At 37.3% G+C, this 16,491-nt stretch overlaps 1 protein-coding gene across 1 annotated transcript in view; it reads left to right on the top strand.

The window, feature by feature from the left end:
• LOC107756681 (slit homolog 3 protein-like) overlaps window positions 1–16,491 on the top strand; it is a 175,540-nt gene that overhangs the window by 114,487 nt on the left and 44,562 nt on the right. The window contains exons 9-14 of the mRNA XM_016573881.1: window positions 4,595–4,666; window positions 5,669–5,740; window positions 6,823–6,894; window positions 9,985–10,128; window positions 10,441–10,604; window positions 15,182–15,332. Coding sequence (XP_016429367.1) covers window positions 4,595–4,666; window positions 5,669–5,740; window positions 6,823–6,894; window positions 9,985–10,128; window positions 10,441–10,604; window positions 15,182–15,332 — 675 coding nt within the window. The remainder of the gene's footprint in view (window positions 1–4,594; window positions 4,667–5,668; window positions 5,741–6,822; window positions 6,895–9,984; window positions 10,129–10,440; window positions 10,605–15,181; window positions 15,333–16,491) is intronic.

Here is a 16,491-nt window from a genome sequence, read left to right as displayed (position 1 = left end):
TGGAACTAATATTAATTTTCACACTTCTGAACAGAAGCTACATGACAGTTATAACTGCTATCAGAAAGAATGTTATTCCATTCATATTTGACTCAAAATGGTTTTAATGTTCCCTGTGTTCTCCATTTGCTTCCTTGTGTCATTAAACCATGTTGTCTATAGTCAGTTTTCCTCCTGATCTGTTATTTTTCCGTCTTTTCCTCCTCCTCAGGTCCTGCTCAGACGGAGCCAAGGTCATGCGCTCCCCAGGCGTCCATCTGCCCCGCCGCCTGCACCTGCAACAGCAACATCATAGACTGCCGTAAAAAAGGCCTGACGGAGATTCCTGCCAACCTGCCTGAGGGAATTGTAGAAATGTATGGATTCCTCTCCTCAAAATCATTCCCTTCTCTTTTTGTGTCAAATCTGCCTGTGTGATAATTACTTTCCGCTGATATTGTCTGTGCGGTGATCTGCCTTCTTCCGCTTGTCATGTAACAAAGGCCATTAGCAGTGTGGTGTAGCAGCCTCATTAGCGAGTGCGTTAACGCCATGGCGCGGTTGCAGATAGATCTTGCTCAGTGCTACCAGAGGTCTACAATCCTCTCTGCATGGTTTAGGTAATTAGACCACCAGTCAAGGATCAAAATGAGGTGGGCTATACTGAGCCCAATCTAATGTCCAGGAAACCCGAGATTTATCTGCAGATTCAAGCAGGCCTGCTGAAGTTGTCTGTGATATGATGTGAAACGGGTTTCTTCATTAGGGCGACGCACCACCAAAGTGTGAAAGGGAGGGATTTTGTCTGTCACATTCAACCACAGTGTTACGGTTGCAGTCACTGTAGACTGCTTGTTCTGTCTCAGTATATAGTCCAATCAGCGCCAAGTCTCATTATGTGGAGTACCGCCCCTTTTTGGGTGATTTGACACTGGCTGAGAATCGAGTGTTCTCATAGACTTCCATACAAAGATTTTTATTTTTTTTGGTATAAGTACGTTACCAAATACCAAAATACCAATGTCTGTGCCATTTCATCACAGCATACAACAGCTGTTCCAAGTTACTATTCAAGTAAACGGTTAGAAACAAAATTAGACGGTTAGTGAGGGTTTAGTGAGGGGGGGGGTTGTTTTGTTTTTTCAGTTTAAGCGTTAAAAATATTTGACGCAGTTAACGCAGCATCCATTTTTTCCTACCATCCTTTGGCTAGGATTACAGTAAACTATATGAAAACACAAAAAAGCACACAAAATTATGTCATAATGCCCGTATTTGGCGAGTAACCTTGTAAACACAGTCTTAACCTCCTGAGACCCTGCATCCTCATATGAGGACATTATATTTTAGTGAATTTCTCTGAGACTATACATGCCACAGTTTTAAGTCTGGATGTCCTGTACAGAGCACATTCAGGGCTTTTCAGAGATACTAAATGTTTGGATGTTTCACCACGACCACTCCCTCTCCTTGGTCTTCAAAAATGTCTGATATTAATTTAGTGACACTCTTATGGAAATATGGTAATATTTTGTAATTGTCATTTAAATCGGACACATTTTTAAACTGTGTGTCATAAATCAACATCTCAGGAAAATGTTATGGGGTTTCAAATCAAAATATGACTTTCTGTTACGAAACAGGACGTTGATTTCATACATGTCCTCATATGAGGACACTGGGACTAAAAGCATGTTTAATTACGTATTTTGGGAGACACAACAAATGAATAGGGAAAGAAAATATATTTCAATATTCCTATGAAATATTATATATTATTATGAAAATCTTGTCAATTATTACTCTCAATATTACACTTCTTTTTTCATTACATGTTGCCCCAAAAACACATTAATATGCAAATTAGATTTAGTTTATAGATACATTATATATAATGAGAAAACCTGTTTATGGCCATTTTACACACATTTTGCATGAAGAAAAATGGTATATCAAATCATTCTGTTATAACATAGTTGAGAATTATCTTTATACAAAGTTTGGTAAAAAAAAATCCTGAAAACTAAAAATGTATTGGTGATTTTTAAAAAAAACAATTGTTTTTGCCTATGCATGTTCATTCATGTCTTTTTATTTTTTTTTTAAGAAATTGAGTCCCGATGTTCTCTACCAAGGACGTAGCATAACTTATGAATGAAATATTATAAAAATTTATTTATTTTTTTTAAATTTTTTTAATGCTCTAGACAATGTAATGACATGAAACATTTTTTTTTTTTCCTAAAATGTTTTGCCGGGTCTTAAGAGGTTAAATGAGTTAAAAGTCCTAAATGACCGTAAAGAGTTGTGAGAAAATCGGATGTGTTTCAGATCCACATCATGTGCGTCAGCTTTTAAAGAGACAGCACTGCTTTTAAAGTGAAACTGCTCCCATCTGTCCATCACTGATATAAATCAGAGAACAAACGAAGAAGAGAAATCACTCACAGCTCTTCGCTGGTTAACTTTTGTTGCTTGAATAACGATTAATCTATATTAAATGTATAGTTTATGCATGTACAATTTATAGTTTATGTGATGTTGAATGGCTATAATTAATGTCTATAACTGAGGGAAATTAATTTAATAGAGACATCAGTAGAAGTAAGCTATGTGATACTGGCCTTCATTAATAATAGGCTACTTAGTAAAAAGATGTCATTAAACACATGTTTAAAATATACCAACTTTATGTTGTTTCTAATGTGCGATTAATTAGTCGATTGACAGCACTACCTAATAGTGTTTTTTTGATTAATATTAACAACATAATAAGCAGCAGCAGATCTATTAGGTTGCATTTACACTGTAACATAACCGACTGTCTTACATTACATTTATATTAACACTTCACAAAGTGGAGTATTTTAACCAAGACCTTGAACTGAGCCTGTTCTCAGTAGTAGAAAGTTATCATTTCCTTTCTTTTATTTTAGTACCAGAACTTTTGAAATCCCAAACGTGGATGATTCTACACAGTCTCACAAGGAAACATCGCTTTTGTAAATGTCCATTTTAAACTCATTTTGGAGGATATTCTCTAAAACCTATTCCCTGTTCTCTTAGTTGTCTTTGAAGGTCTTTTGATGATTGAGGTTTTTTTGTGCGATTCTGTTATATATTTTTTATGAGAAAGCCACAGTTTTTTTAAAGCAACTATTAGATTAATGCTATTGTCAGTTTTTCTGCCTATTAACTTTTTTATATGACCTTTGCTTCATTGTGCCGGGTATGTTAGCTTGCGTAATGCTAATGTTAGCATATTAACTTTAGCATTCCTATTAAAAAGCCATCAAATTATTGTAATACACACAGCGTCTGCATTTAAAACATCTGACCTTGTTGTTGTTCCTGCCACTTCTGTATTCGGTGTCCTTCAAATACAAGAGAACGTCCAAAAGAGGTTTTGCGGTATCCTCCAATAAACAAGGACGTTTCGGTTGCGCATGGGAAATTTGCAAGGCCAACATTTCCATTGTGCGCATAAGGCTGGGACGTCGTGTTTAATGATCATATAGCAGAGCAGCAGTACACTCACACACATGCATACTGTTACAAAGAAAACACTTGAGTTTTTCCAATGTGTTTTGGCCATCTTGCCTCAGGCTGATTGAATGTTCTCGTGCTTTGGAGAACGTCCATATCATCTTGGTCAGGGTTTCTGGTATCCATATTGATTCAGAGATCCTTGTTTGCACTAAAGGACAGGTAGGTAATTGCCCTGATATGTGCTGTTCCTCGCCGTTGTTGTTATGTCAATAGTGTATGACCTTTGCATAATAAATGGATATGCAGGCTTGGACACATTAGCTCAACCGAGCCCATGGCCAAAAACAAATTGGGCTAATGAAATGATGAATAACCTGGAGCATGCAGAGAGCTGTGCTTATTTCTCAGGGACTTGTTTTCTGTGCCCTCTTATCCCAGTGAGCCAAAACACAAATTGAACACTCAGTGTACAGGCTGCCGTAAAGCATTAGATGGCTTTCTCTGTAGACCTCCTGAAGGAGCCTTAAGTACCAGACAGACTCTCAAAAACAAAAAGTTCTTCAACGAAAGACTGTTTTTTTGAGCACTTTAGATTTGAGAAAGCACCCTTGTTTCATCAAGAACATTTTATTCACTCTTGCTCTATAGCTCTGTTTCCGATAATAAATAAAAAATAGTAAATAAATGAAATCATTCTAAATATGTTTTTTTTTTTTTTTTTTTAATGGATTAGGTTATTCAGATCAGCATAATGGGTTCTGATTTTTTTAAAGCACAAGTATATACAGTAGATGGTTACATAAAGAGCTAAAGAACCACGTTATTTGGAACTGAAAATCAGGCCTTTCGGTTTTAGTTGAAACATTTATTTTTTAAGAGTGGGCCCGTAAAACACTCCTCCGCATGCTTTCAGACGTTGAGAAATGAAATTACCAGCAGATCTGTGTTGTGAGTGGAATAAATGTGATATGGTGCATGTACATTTGCGAAACACCTACAGGAATATTACATCGTTTTCTTTTCTCTGCTGTGCCATATTTGTTTCGTAATTTTATTATATGCAATTACTAGTGTAATGGAAAAGTCAGCGTCGTGTAACAAAACATATCCATCTGTTCCCATGTAGCCGTCTGGAGCAGAACATGATCAAGAGCATCCCAGCAGGAGCGTTTTCCACATACAAGAAACTGAAGAGAATGTAAGAACTTCCTCATACTATTTACACTATACTGATCTGATTTTTTTTTTTTCATCAAAAAATCCTGAAAAAAAAATGTATCATGGTTTCTGCAAAAATATTAATCAATAAGAAATGTTTCTTGAGCCGCAAACAAAGAGAAAGGAAAACTTGAAATCGCATCAAATGACCCCTTTAATAAATGCAGCCTTGGGTGAGCATAAGAGACTTCTTTCAAAAATCTTACTGACCTTACACTTTTGAACGATAGTGTACATCCAAAAAACACTTTAAAATCAGCTAAACATTCCTCTATTTTGACACATCTAGAAATATACACACTTTCTTTTTATACTTTTTCAGCATATGTATGAACTCTATACCTGCTGCAAGTGATCTCCTGTCAACCGCATTGAAAAAATTGTAGAAGGGTTCATAACACACACAGCAGTTTCTAGAGGCATGTCACCCTGCACAAGAAAATCTGTATTTTAGACACAACTTCAGATCTTCTCACCTCTGCTTTGGCAGTGATGCCTTGACGTGAAGAGCTCAGTATTTTGAAGAATATGCTCAAGCAAACATCACACCTAAGAAAAAAAATAAATTTTCACAACCACTTCTCACTGAATCGTTGTAGAGTTTATTTCCACCCCAACAACCCAAAACTGAGAAAATCTAGTTTACATGACAGAAGACTTTAAAGGAAGAAGTCATTCTTTATTCAGCCTCATTGCAAAGTTAAATAGCTAAAAAACTGGTCCACACAGCTAATTTCGCTATAATCTAAGTCATGTGAAAGCTTAACGTGAGAAAAAGTAAATGCTTTTCAATTTTAGTTGAACTACCTCTTTAAAGATTAGATGCTAATGATGATCACAAGGCAGTTTCTCATGTTCTTTCTCCTCAGTATCGAGTTTGTTGGGTATTTATGGAGTATCGATGTCCTGTCAGACAAATGTGCAAAGCATCCCTTTGTTGGTTTAACAGTCGGCTGTATTATCTCTATTTATGTCATTACAGAGACCTGAGCAAGAATCAGATATCTGAGATTGCGGAAGATGCGTTTAGTGGCCTGCGCTCGCTCACTTCACTGTAAGTGTTTTTCACACACACATGCAAACATTTTGTGAATGACACAAACATATCAAAATTCATACACCTGAGCTGCACAGTAATACATTTACAAAGATAATAGACGTGCGTAAATGTAACAGTCAGGTGAAAGGACAGGTGTCGAATAAATCAGTTGACAGGAGGCTGAGAGAATGGAGACGAGACAGCCTCCTGTCTGCCTGAGTGTGTGTCTTTCGCTCTGTGTGTGTGTGTGTGTGTGTATTTGTGTTTGTGTGTGTGTGTGTGTGTGTGTTTGCTGACATCTGCAGCAGCGTGAACACAAGGGAGAACTTTCATTTAAATCACCTCAACAAGTCAGAGAGAGCCGGAAGACTCCGCGTGCGCATATTCATTTGGTCAGATCTATCTCCCTGCGTCCAGCCCACACAGCTGTACACGAGACAGAGCTCATTTACACATGCGGCGTGATTAAAGAGACGCTGAGGGGTGGACGATGGGCTGCAGTCTCTCAGGGAATAGGAATAAAGCAAAGAGGATGCGCAAGATGACATAAACACACGACCACACGTTTGCTTGGAAATTAGAGTGTGTTGCAGGAATAGTTCAGCCAAAAGTGAACATTGTTTAGAACTCATTCTTTCTTCTGTGAACACAAAACACAATTGCTATGAATGGAGAACTTCAAAAGGACACAAAACACCATAAATTGTCATAAAAATAGTCATGCACTGTATTTCATGTCTTCTGAAGCCATACGATAGCTTTGTGACTGAAATATAAATCAGTATTCACTGAAAACTAGGACATCTGCCCTACCTCTCCAAATCATCTACCCTGCCTTTAACAGCTATAACATGATCAGTAACTTTACTGACACATTTCAGTCTGTTTCTCACATACAGCTATATCATATCGTATGACTTCAGAGGACTAGTATTATGTACCACTGTCATGATTTTGCCTGCTTTTTTGAAAAACATGAAAGCTTCTTGAAGAAAGATACATACTCGCTTGATGTGTTGCACATGGGCTAGACATATTGAAACATTGTGGGTTGATTCATTGTTCTCTATTTACATTGTATCTGTGTGTATCTACAGGGTCCTGTATGGAAATAAAATCGCAGAGATCCCAAAGGGACTGTTTGATGGCCTGGTCTCCCTGCAGCTGCTGTGAGTGCTGCATTTATGACTCAATAACCTTCAATGTCAAGAAGATGATGACTGCTGTGTGTGTGAATATGCATTGGGGTCCAAGTTTCACCACTAGTGATTTTTTTTTTACACTACCACTCAAAGAAATTAATAATTTATTCGGCAAGGATGCATGAAATCGATTAAAAGTGACAGTAAAGACATTTATAATGTTACAAAAGATTCATATTTCAAAAATATTAAGCAACACAACTGTTTTCAACATTGATAATAATCAGAAATGTTTCTTGAGCAACAAATCAGCATATTAGAATGATTTCTGAAGGATCATGTGACACTGATGACATTTTAAAATTAAATTAAATTAAAATAGAAAATTGAAATTGTAATAATGTCATAACATTACTGTTTTTATTGTATTATTGATCATATAAATGCAGCCTTGGTCAGCATAAGAGACTTTAAAAAAACATTTAAAAAATGTATTTTAATAAATTTAAGATTATTTTATAGTATTTTATCTTGGTATCATAACAATTTATCTGAAAAATTAGAATTAAAAAAATACAAATGTTCTGAATTTCTCTATTTATGTACTTGATATTTAATATATTTGCTTTAATATAAGTAGCACTTGATCACAATTTTTGCAACGCCTGATTTTGCATGATTTCAGAATGTCTGATTAGTGACTTAGAATGTAGTGAGAATGTAGTGACCTAGAAAAAATAATTACCTGCAAACATTTCTTGATTTTTGATAATTATTATTATTATTACTTGTATTATTATTGTTTTTTATTTTTTATTTTTTTTGTAACAGGATCCCACTGTATATATGTATATGCTTCACAATGAGAACAAATGTGTTTGAGTGAAAAAAAATTGATTTGTTGGATTATAGGAGGTAAAACATCTCTCCCTTTTTCCTCATGAAAGGAAGAAAAGCACTTAAAGAATTGAGGAGAGCATGTAGTGTTTTTGCTGAAAGAAGCATCAAGTTTTATTCTCGTTTCCTCTGGGGGAACACTCTCGACATCATTAGCATGTAAAATTGGTCTTGATTGCTAAACATGTCCCTCACACCTACTTATATTTGTGTAGACATGGAAACATTGCTCAGACATAATTTCTGCATTTAATGGTCCAAATTGAGGTGAATCTCTCGGCTCTAATGGGCCTGTTTCAGCTTATTCTAATGATTTGAGGAAATTCTGATGGCTTCCGCTTTTCGTAACGTACACACTGCTGCCGCGGGCACAAAAATACGCTCACATCACCTGTTATTATGCTTCTAAAACGCCATAGATTTACTGGAGCAGCCCGGCCCATGTTTTCACTGTCAACTGTCATAATGACACAAATTATCTGTGTTTTCAGCAATTAGAGTTCTTCATCCTTAATGGATTTTCTTAATAAGACCCTTTCAAAGGTACACCTCTGGGCATTCCACCAATTTTGCAAAGCTAGTTTGGCGTTTCTGTGTTTCTTTCTGTTGTGTATGGTTTTATTCGCTCTGTTTTTCTTTAGTTTTTATTATTTTTTCTTCTTTTTTGAGATAATCAAACCTAATTAGTTCACCCTGTGAGTAGACTAACGATGCATGCGTTTGCTGCAAGACAAAACCTCATTACAATGGCTTTCAGTAATTAAGCACATGACTGCGTTAGTCAATTGTCAGGCGGCCTGAATAGGAGAGACGCGAAGGCGGCTGGAAGTCAGTGAGGAGTGCGTGACATGACAGGAGTGATGGGTGCAACTCAGCAGCTGAATACTCCAGCAGTTCATCGACAACACATTCACTCCGGTTTTGTTCAAATTAGTGATCTGTGAACCGAGTAAATTACATCTATAGATCTGAATATGTTTCTGATGCTTACATCAAGTCGCACAGCTTTGGACACTTTGTGGATGCCACACTGTGAATTTCATCTCCATTGAAATCTGCACACTGCTCATCTTTACTGATACAGCGCAGATTACTGAATTTACTGCAACCATCATGCTCTGCACTAGAGGTTTTAAAGCAAAACATAAAATCATTCAGAGAGAGCAGCACTTTCCACTCAGTCAGGCAAATTGAAAATAAAAAGTCCTTATTGTCTCTTAAGTCTTTCACAAAATACCCTTAGTGCACCTACTCAGGAACTGCACTGAAAGGGGCTTTGATGGGGTGACTGATTATACATTACAGCCTTCTGTAATACAATAAATAATCATCAGTCATCAAGAGCAGCATACATGACACAATGGCAAATTTACAGCAATTAAACTATTTACATTGTTTTGTTTTGCTTTTTGGTTTGTTTGTTTGGTTCAGTTCACTTTTCTTTACTTTTTTTGTTTTGTTTCACTTTGGTTTAATTTGCTTGCTTTGTTTTGTTTTGTTTTGTTTTGTTTTGGTTTGGTTTGGTTTACTTTGCTTTCCTTTGCTTGTTTTGTTTTGTTTTGTTTTGTTTTGCTTTGATTTACTTTGCTTGTTTAGTTTTGTTTTGCTTTGATTTACTTTGCTTGTTTAGTTTTGTTTTGCTTTGCTTTGCTTTACTTTGCTTGTTTTGTTTGCTTTGCTTCGCTTTACTTTGCTTGTTTTGTTTGCTTTGCTTCACTTCACTTTACTTTGCTTGTTTTGTTTTGGTTTACTTTGCTTGTTTTGTTTTGCTTTGATTTACTTTGCCTGTTTAGTTTTATTTTGTTTCGCTTTGCTTTACTTTACTTTGCTTGTTTTGTTTTGGTTCACTTTGTTTAGCTTGTTTTTTTGTTTTGTTTTGTTTTGCTTTTTTATTAGTTTTTTTCTTGGCTTCGTTTTTTTGTTAGTTATTTTTCGGTTTGTATGTTTATTTTTTATTTTATTTTAGGAATACATTTTGAAAATTTCAGTATTCATTTCAAAGTATTTTTTTGGGGGGGGGTTTGCCACTTAGACGCTATGTGCTCTGTACCATAATTCAATTGGTAAGAAAGTGCTTATTATAAGTTTAAACTAAACATAAATATTATAGCAGAGCTTAAAGCAGTTTTTAGGGTTTTGTTTGTTTGTTTGTTTTTTTGTTATTGTGTGTTTATACTGATGATAAAAAAAGCGTCTAATGAATCTTGTTTACTCTTTCAGACTGTTGAATGCCAACAAGATTAACTGTCTCCGAGTGAACACTTTCAAAGACCTGCAGAACCTCAACCTGCTGTCCCTCTACGACAACAAGCTTCAGACCATCAGCAAAGGCCTTTTCACCCCTCTGCGCGCCATCAAAACACTGTGAGTTACACACACACACACATAAACACTCCACTCTTCACACCCACACTCAGTCCAAGAGACTCCAATCTCTAAGCAACTGTTGAGCGGGACTGCCTTCACCTCGCAATTAATTAGCTGCAAGTAGATAGCAAAACAACATTAACAGCAGTGAGATAAATGTGAACTAAACAAATGAAAACCTTAACACTGAAAAAAAACAGTTCAAGTTTATGAATCATATTGTTATCACAGGATATTACTGTTTGATTATACAAACTCCCTTGACTCTAATTAAGCGTTTTGATTTATCATTATGTCCGCCCTCCGTAGACACCTCGCTCAGAATCCCTTCGTGTGTGACTGTCATCTGAAGTGGCTGGCAGACTACCTGTTCGACAATCCAATTGAGACCAGCGGAGCTCGATGCAGCCATCCGCGGCGCCTTGCCAACAAACGCATCAGTCAGGTCAAGGGCAAGAAGTTCCGCTGCACAGGTATAGCTACACACCTGCACACTGTGTTTTACTTGGTACTTTGAGTGAAATGAAACAATACTACAGTGTGTAGACATACTTTAACATTCACAAGGCGGTCCACTCAGAATATGTATTCACACTAAGATATAAAATGGGTCATTTAGAAATCAAAATGTTATGACATTGTAACATGATCGCTCACTTCACATTCAGTATTCAGCAGCTTGGTAGCTGGCTGCTTATTTCAAATGCGAAAACGTAAAAATACATTGCTATTCAAAAGTTTGGGGTTGTTAAGATTTTTGTGTGTGTGTGTTTTTAAAAGGGTTGCATTTTATTTTATTTAACTATAAGCAAATACGTACATGTCAGCTAACTCTCATTAATTTGCAACTACGTGTCAAACAATTCTCATTAAAGTATTAGTAGACTGTTAAGTTAGGGTCAGTAGAGTATGTTGACATGCACTTGCAAAATTACTTATAGTTAGTAGAATATCTGTTGATGGACCATCAAAATAAAGTGTTATTAGATATTAAGCAGACAGTCTACTAATACTCTAATGACTGCTAATTGACATGTAGTTACAAAGTTACTTACAGTTATTAGAACGTCTGAAGTGGACTATCGAAATGTGTCAAAGCGTTAGCATTGAAAAAAGTCTCTTGTGATCTCCAAGGCTGCATTTATTTGATCAAAAATACATTAAAAACAGTTATATTGTGAAATATTATTATAATTTAAGTTTTCTATTTTAATATAGTTTCACATTTAAGCTGAGTTTTCAGCATCATTACTCCAGTCTTCAGTGTCACATGATCCTTCAGAAATCATTCTAATATGCTGATTTGCTGCTCAAGAAACATTTCTAATTATTATCAGTTTTGAAAACAGTTGTGCTGCTTAATATCTTTGTGAAAACCATGGTACTCAACAGAACAGCATTTATTTGAAATATAATTTTTTGTAACAATGTAAAAGCCTTTACTGTCACTTTTGATCAATTTAATGCATGTAATTTAATTTAATGCAATCCTTGCTGAATAAAAATAGTATAATACGTACAAACCAGTAGCCAAAAAAAACCCTGTTTAAATTCAATGAGTAGGTGGAAAATGGTAGTGTACAACTAAATTATGGTTGTTTTTGGTCCAAGTTAACAAAGGGATTGTACACCTTATGAAAGACAGTCAGTCAAGTGAATGAATCAGAACCAGGCTACTACCACCCACCTGTCCCACCCACAGTGAGTCCACTAGGCTGTGCACAGTGACTTGCACTTGGAGTTCTGGCCCACCAATTGCTGCTCACATGCTTCTTCACACTGAGGCTCCTCACATTCAGTGACGTCCCTTTCCTTTATGAGTGTGTGTGGCATACTCTGGCCTGGAGCAGTTCTTCTCACACACTGCCAGGTTTCAGAGTGCTAATAGGACAATGCTGGCTGTTCTGAAGCAGAATGAAGATGCCTTTTTAGAGGATGTTTTTACGAGTCGGAACTGGGCCCCCACACGCAGCCAAAAGCACAGGCCCCTGAGGGAACTGATTTGGTAGGAGTGCAGCCACTGTTTGCTTTGATATTAAGACACAGGTTTTTCTCATTAAACTTCTGTCAGTATATCAGCACAATAACAAGTGCACACAAACCCACTACTGGTCCCTAGCGTGTGTTTCCACAGTGTTTGCACATGAAAATCTGTGTTTTATGTGTGTGTGTGTGTGTGTGTGTGTGTGGCAGAGGGCTTTGCTCCACTCCTTTCTCCTCTGCGATGTCTTTATGTGTGTGTCTTTCTAGTCCCTGTCTGTCTGTCTCTCTGTCTGTCTGTCTTTTCGGGCCTTGTATTCCCAGAGGGGTAATGTCCATGCTGGGACGAGGGAAAGGGGCCGGCCCACCTGTGTGCATGGTGGCCCAGAGTTCTGGGCAGCTTCCTGGCTGCTGTGTCCTGGCTGCTCCCTCCTCCTCCTCCCCCCCGCCTCTCCATCCCGCTCCGCTCCTCCACTCTGGCCTCTGGTCTGTCTCTTGTGCTTGATCTAACCATGTGCCGCCGCCTACACAAGCCTCACATGGTTCCGTCAAGCACCAGGGACCGCTGGACACACTCGCACACAGCATGGCATTCTGGGATATGCGCGGTGGCAGCTGTCTTTGCCACCATGAGGAGTGAAGGTGCCGTTCTTTAACCCGGGAACAACGGATCGCTTGTGAAGAGCTCTAGCTGTTCTCCGTCTGCGTTTCAAAGGGCGTTTTTTTAAGGTCGCTCTCGTAGACATCGGGCCGTTTGGCTGGAAGCATCAGGGCAGCCGAACGGAGATGGTGGGAATAAGATAAACAGTGGCAGGCGAGTGATGGCTGATGGGAAGCAGACTTATCGCAGGCGGCCAGAGCCTCGCGCTACACAGAAACTGCCTGTGTTTTTCTGTCAAAACACTTCGTAGTGCCAGACCTCCAATACCTGACCTATCTTGAAAAAAGAATGCAGACGATGAGGTTGTGTTCGCAAAACAAGTGCCTGTGTCTGTTTGTGGATGTGTGTATAGGTGTAAAGAACAAAGATGTAAAATTAACTATTTAAAAAATTTTATTATGTGGGTGAATCTGAAAAATATGTCCAGGTCATATTTTCCCCTAAAATCAAAAGAAAATATAAGAATGACTTTTTATGTAAAAATTTGCATGATATATACAAATTTACAGATTTTATATATAAAAATAAGTAAAGTTGTGTTAGTATATTTTACATACAGTATTTTTTATAAAGATTACAAAGCCATTAAGCCAATTTCTCATTACTGTGATACATTTTAGACATTTTACTTTGAGATTTTTTTTCCTAATTCCCATTATTTGAAATTTGAACTGTATTACAGCTCTTTTTTATATAAATATTACAACATTTGCATGACAAGTACAAATGTACATTTTATATAGAAAAATATGTAAAGTTGTGTTCATATATTTTACATACTTTTATAACAATAATAATAATAATAAACTTTATTTCCTATAGCGCCTTTAAAAGGTACATCTCAAAGCGCTTTACACAGATAAAAAGGATAAAATAATAATAATAGTAATAGAGATGATAATAACAATAAATAAAATAAAAGTAAAATAAACACCATACATATAACACAGAGAAATCTCTTAAAAGCTATTCTGAAAAAAATGGGTTTTAAGAGCAGATTTGAAGACACTAAAAGATTCAGCCTTAACAATTACAAATAACGATTACAAAGTCATTAAAGTGGCCCTATTATGCCATTTTTAAGGTTCCTAATATTGTTCTGGGAGTCTCCTACAATAGGATTACATGCATGCAAGGTCAAAAAACGCTTTCGTTTTCTCTAAATATGCATTTAATATCACCTCATTTTCCAACGATTTTCAAACGATTCGTTCGAAGCGGTTCTAAGATTCAGTCTCTCTAAACCCCTCCTTTCCCTGAGCCTGCTCTGCTCTGATTGGTCAGATGCTCCAGTCTGTTGTGATTGGTACAGCGCGTACAGCGCGTGTCGGAAACAATACATCCATTGCCATAGTTCCGTATTTTGAATGCTCGATAGAAAATATCAACATCTATTATTTATCAAACTTACAGGTTGTGATTCAGTGGGGTCAGCTGGTCCAAATAAACAGGGTACTGAGCCATCTTTCATGAGCAAGCGTTTTGTGAATCCCGCGTTGAACTCCCCGAGATTATAGAAGCAGTCGTCAATAAAATGACGTGTTTGGGGACGGGGTCAAGTTGTTCGCGGCCAGCTCGTTTAGGCTGTACAGAGTCGATTCTTTATTTTGGGAGACAATAACTTTATTTATCATGCACTTTCGGCTTTACAACTTTGCAGGTCATTTACTTTCACATACAGCTACATTACACACTGCATGAAAGTCAATGTTGGAAATAATAGTGGCACTTTAAGCCATTAAGACAAAATTTCAGATTATTTTAATGCATTTCTGAAATTACTTTGAGATTATTTTCATATTTTTGTCATTATTTAACATTTAAACTGCATTACAACCAGTTTTATATGAATATTTACATGAAAATATAAATTTACATTTTATATAGAAAAATAAGTGAAGTTGTGTTCATATATTTCAAAATGTTTATTTATTTATTTTATTTTTTTTATTAAAAAAGCGGTTACAAAGCCATTAAGACAATTTAGCACATTTCCCCCAAATTCTTAACTGGAATGAATTTCAAACTTTTTTTACTTTAAGGTTTTATTTCTTAATTCCTATTATTTTAACTGTATTACTATTTGTTTTTAAAATTGTATATAGTCGGTACAACAAATATCTTGATGTATAAATACTACTATTTATTTAATATTTTATTTATAGTGCTTAATTATCCTGAAAATAATGTCACAGTGCAAAAAGGCTTAATTTTTATGCAGATATATTTATTATGATATAATAATAGATTATATTTTAATATATTAAATATATTTCTTATTTCTTTAGATTTTTAGGTGACCTGGACATGTGCTTGACAGATTTTGTGAGATTTAACCATGCGCGTGATGAGTTGAATAAGCTGGTTGAATGTCTGTCTCTCTCTGTTTGTGTCTGTTGTGTTTGTTAGGTGCGGAGGAGTACCGCAGTCGTCTCAGCGGCGAGTGTTTCCAGGACCTGGTTTGTCCCGAGCGCTGTCGGTGTGAGGGAACGGTGGTGGACTGCTCCAACCTCAAACTCACCAAAACACCCCCTCACCTGCCGGAGCACACCACCGACCTGTAAGAGTCACAGATTTGAGCTTACAAACACACCTAGCGACCCCATCAGTCGTTCTCGAGATCATTGGCCATTTACAATCTCACCTCGCTAATTCTTTCGGTGTCCCTCTGTCTCCGAGGCCTCGTTCCTCTCCCCTGTCCTCTGATTATGGGGTCTTGTCCCCAGCTGAGTTGTGGTGAATGAATGTCCAGGGCCTCTCTCAGGCCATTAGCCACTCAGCCGTGTTTTCCCTGGGCTGCGCTAGTCAGGGTGACAATGCGTTTGCCCTTGTGTTCGTGAGTAGAGGACACATCAGGGTTTTCCCTCTGCAGTCCCATCAACTCGAGTCATCTGTCACTCTCTATCTTTCTCTCTCTCTCTGTCTTTCTGCGGCTCAGTGACTACAGCCTGCACCCGCTAGCGCAGCTGCTTATTTATAGAGCTCTTGCGGGAATGCTAGCAACCAGGAACCAGCACTTTATGTCTGATGTGCTTTCCCATGGCAGGCCCCGCTGGGGAAGGCAGCCCTGGGGGAAGCAAAAAAGACAGCCGTGGTGCATTTACTAGACTCTACTTTTACTAATGTTTGGAAAGTCTCTCTCAACCTTGTCTAGACCTTCTTTGCATCAGCCTGTCTCACTCTGTGTTTTCAATGGAATACTAGCGTACTGCTAACTGCTGTGCAGTATGTACTGTATGCTATCATTTCCTGGTTATAGTTTCTTGTTATTTCCTGGTTTTAATCTACACATTTGGTGCATTCAAGTCCTCCTGGGAATTTTGTATTTGCAAGTTGGGAAGTCGTAATTATGCCGTCAGGTGCGTTCAAATCAATTTGATTGGAGCAAGATGCAAAGTGAAAAATAATTTTTCAAAGTAAATAAAACAAAGATTACAGAGATTACAAAGATTTAAAAAATATACTATTTCAGTCTTACTATTATTGTCACGGTGCACACACACGCGAGGGATGAGGAGACGCTGGAGAATGCTTTGAACAGGACTTTATTGGAACCAAGGGAGACGAACACAGGAAGACCTTTACAGGAAGACGTACAACATCGGACCGAGAACTAGGGACTGGGAACACTTTATATACACACACACAGGAGGAGGGGATGACGAGACACACCTGGGAGCCATGACACATCAAGGGAAACACCTGGGAAGAAATCAACT

This window comes from Sinocyclocheilus rhinocerous, unplaced genomic scaffold (assembly GCF_001515625.1).
Source record: "Sinocyclocheilus rhinocerous isolate Xijiao unplaced genomic scaffold, SAMN03320098_v1.1 scaffold892, whole genome shotgun sequence".
Taxonomy (NCBI): Eukaryota; Metazoa; Chordata; class Actinopteri; order Cypriniformes; family Cyprinidae; genus Sinocyclocheilus; species Sinocyclocheilus rhinocerous.
The sequence above is the reverse complement of the archived record's forward strand: the minus strand, read 5'-3'. Positions and strand labels throughout refer to the sequence as shown.